At 44.0% G+C, this 3,312-nt stretch overlaps 1 protein-coding gene across 1 annotated transcript in view; it reads left to right on the forward strand.

Annotated features, from left to right (window-relative positions):
* Nucleotides 1-1,210, forward strand: part of SNAPC3 (small nuclear RNA activating complex polypeptide 3) — a 2,061-nt gene extending 851 nt beyond the window's left edge. Inside the window, exon 2 of the mRNA XM_019611301.2 lies at nucleotides 6-1,210. Coding sequence (XP_019466846.2) covers nucleotides 6-944 — 939 coding nt within the window. The 3' untranslated portion in view covers nucleotides 945-1,210. The remainder of the gene's footprint in view (nucleotides 1-5) is intronic.
* Nucleotides 1,211-3,312: the final 2,102 nt, after the last annotated feature.

Below are 3,312 nucleotides of genomic sequence, written 5' to 3' on the forward strand. Positions count from 1 at the left end.
CCGAGCTGCGGGCCTTGTGCAGTGTTGATACGTTAGTATCTGCTGATAAAGAGAGGGACCCAGAAGCGATTCCCGAAGACAGCGGGCTGGAAACTCTTCGGTTTAGGAAGAAGGCACTGCAGAGGCGAGAAGAAAGGATCGTTGTGGATCGGGCTTGCAGACAGGAAACACTGACTTATGAGATGGAGTCGCACGCCATTGGCAAGAGGCCTGATGATGCAGCAGACCTGGTGGAGGAGGGAGAGCTGCTTCTAACTCTGAACATCTTCTATCCTGTCATCTTCCAGAAGCACAAGGAGCACAAGCCCTACCAGACGGTCCTGGTGCTGGGCAGCCAGAGGCTCACTGAACTCAGAGACTCCTTGTCCTGTGTCAGCGACCTGCAGATCGGCGGGGAGTTCAGCAGTGAGCCAGACCGAGCGCCAGAGCACATCAGCAAGGACCTCTACAAATCTGCCTTCTTTTACTTTGAAGGCATCTTTTATAACGATAGCAGATACCCAGAGTGCAGAGATCTAAGCAGAACCATTATTGAGTGGTCCGAATCTCGTGACAGAGGCTATGGAAATCTTCAGTCTGCCAAAATGGAGGACTGCACATTCAATGATTTGTCCCTCAGAATCGGCTATCCGTACCTCTTCTGCCACCAAGGGGACTGTGAGCACATCATTATCGTCACAGACATACGACTTATTCATCATGAGGACTGCCTGGACAGGAACCTCTATCCACTGTTAATCAAAAAACACTGGTTATGTACCAGAAAATGCTTTGTGTGCAAAATGTATACAGCCAGGTGGGTAACCAACAAGGACAGCCTGGCACCAGAGGATCCTTGTTTCTTCTGTGATGTTTGTTTCCGAATGCTCCATTATGATGCAGAAGGCAATAAGCTGGGAGACTTTCTTGCATATCCCTATGTCGATCCTGGGATTTTCAACTAGAACTTACATGAGCCAGAATGGATTCAGTGGGCTGAATCTGACTCATCTGACTGATGAAACTGTTGCTCTAGCTGTTAAAACCACCAAACAGCTTGAGCGCTGACCATCCCATAGGGTTTGGGGTTAGGCCTTTACTCTTCTCCTCTGAGAAGGAAGGAGCCCTTTGCATTTAAAGTGTTTCTGATATGCCTTCACAGTCACAGAGATAAGCTAGCGTGGAAAAATATACTCAGATATGTATTTTAATAAAGTACATTTTTCTAATATGTTTCAACTACAATACAGTAATTTGGAGATTAGACTAAAAATCTGGATGTTTTGAAAAGAGAATACCCTTACAAAAGCAGACGGTGGTTGTTCGGTGGGTTTGGGTTTTTGTCCTTGAGAAATCTTATGCATCTAAAGCTCTGTTAACTTTTGAAGGATGAAAACATGACTGGCAGTTATCTCTGAACAAGGTGAGAAAATCAGTCCAGTGATTAGCCTGTCCATGGCAAAGGGTTGGAATTAGGTTATCTTTAAGGTCCCTTCCAACCAAAGCCATCCTTTGTTTCCCAAAGAAAACTTGTGGAAAGAAACTGGGCAAGGTGGAGAGAAACTAGTATTTTCAGGGTTCTTTGGAAATTAGGAGAGAAGCAACACGTCTAAAGCATCACCAGAGTCTGTGGCAGAATTAGAAGTAAAATTACCATTTTCGGATGAGCATCAGGCTCTGCTCAGCTCCAAAACCAATGTGCCCCTCGATTCTGGAGCATTCTCCCAGGAATGCCCATGCCCATCTGGACAGGCCAGCTGTTCCATCACGGGATGTGGGCTATGAAACCCCAATACTAGAAACCCCAACCCTAAGTGCATTTGTCTGAAGAATTGGAAGAAGCCCAAAGCAAGAACGCCATCTTATTTGCCTGATTTCTTATATTTCTTAAAACATTGTGAGTAACTTCAAGTCTTCATCTCAGTACAAAGATGCAGAAAAGCCTGGTAGTCTCCCTAATGGAAATGCAGAGCTGAACAGTATGTTTGTCAACGAGCAAATCCCCCAGTAAAAGGTCTGACTCATAAAGTAATGAAACAATTACTGTTAGACGCTATTATTTATTAGTTATAGCACAGTAGCGCCTACAGGCTAGGACAAGCTCCCACTGTGCCTGGCACAACACAAACACTGAGCAGAATACGTAATCCAAGTGTTCTTATTTGCAGGGCCACTGTGTTATGCCTGATTTTAGTCTCTAAAATATGCAAACAAATGATATTTCCATCAGGACTAATAACAGCAGCAGTTATTTGTGCTGTCAGGAGGAAGGCAGCCTGCCCTGCTTGGGAGTGTCATTCCTTCTCCCCATGGTGCTTCCAGCAGTTCACACTGACCCTGAGAGAGCAACCCAGCTGGGGAGCACCAGTGTTGGTATGCAGGCTTTTGCCTTGGCAGATATCTCTGGAAAAGCAAATTAAAAGGCAAAGGTAACTCCTGGTGAGTGCTAGCCTGAGAGGGGAGAGGATAACCGTTAGAAGCAAACATGCTGATAGGCAGCAACCCTCAGGTTGTCCTTGAAGGCAACCTCAGGTTCTCCAGATGAGATGCTGCATCATCCGTCAGCTGGGATATGACTGAAGGCAATGGTTTTGCCTGTGGAAAGGAGAATGGATGCTGAGCTTTGGGGAAGTCAGCTCTGTCATGCTGAAGGATATTTTCCTTTGACAGCTGGGAGAAGCTTCACTGCTGAAGTGATTTACAGTCACATGAAAAGAATAGCATAAATACCACTGGGAAATTCATGGAGAATTCACACCAATAAACAATATGATCCAACAGGCTTTACCTCTCACTTAATTTACTTAACTCACTTAATTTCTATTACTTTATTATTTAGCCTCAGCCTGTGTTTTCTGAAGATAAATACTGTTTTTTTAGGATACCATTGTGATCCAAAGCGAAAGGATCGCAAGATACCATAAATTGTTTCCATTCTGCTCACTAGTGAAAACTACACAGATATTTCCAGTGACATAGAATGCAAAATCTATTACTAGTGACATCAGCTAAATTCTGTATCTCCAAAAAGCACACACTATCCCGTCTTCTGTATTTCTTCTCTTTCAAACTTCCAGTTTTCTGCCTCTCGTTTAGTAAGGGCCTGGGTTAGTTGGCCAAGTTATCCTGACTAAATGCAACAATGCCAAGATTCTCCAGAAAGCAAGAGGAAAACAGGTTGGTTGGTTTGTTGGGTTTTTTTACAGCTCAAGGCTGGTAAAAATTGGCCAGACTAGAATAGGTGACAATTTGTGGGACATTTTGTGTTATGCTTTTACTTTTTCAGAAGAAGACTATAAGCATACATGGGTGTCAAGTAGAAAATTCATCATT

Source organism: Meleagris gallopavo, chromosome 1 (genome assembly GCF_000146605.3).
Source record: "Meleagris gallopavo isolate NT-WF06-2002-E0010 breed Aviagen turkey brand Nicholas breeding stock chromosome 1, Turkey_5.1, whole genome shotgun sequence".
Lineage (NCBI taxonomy): Eukaryota > Metazoa > Chordata > Aves > Galliformes > Phasianidae > Meleagris > Meleagris gallopavo.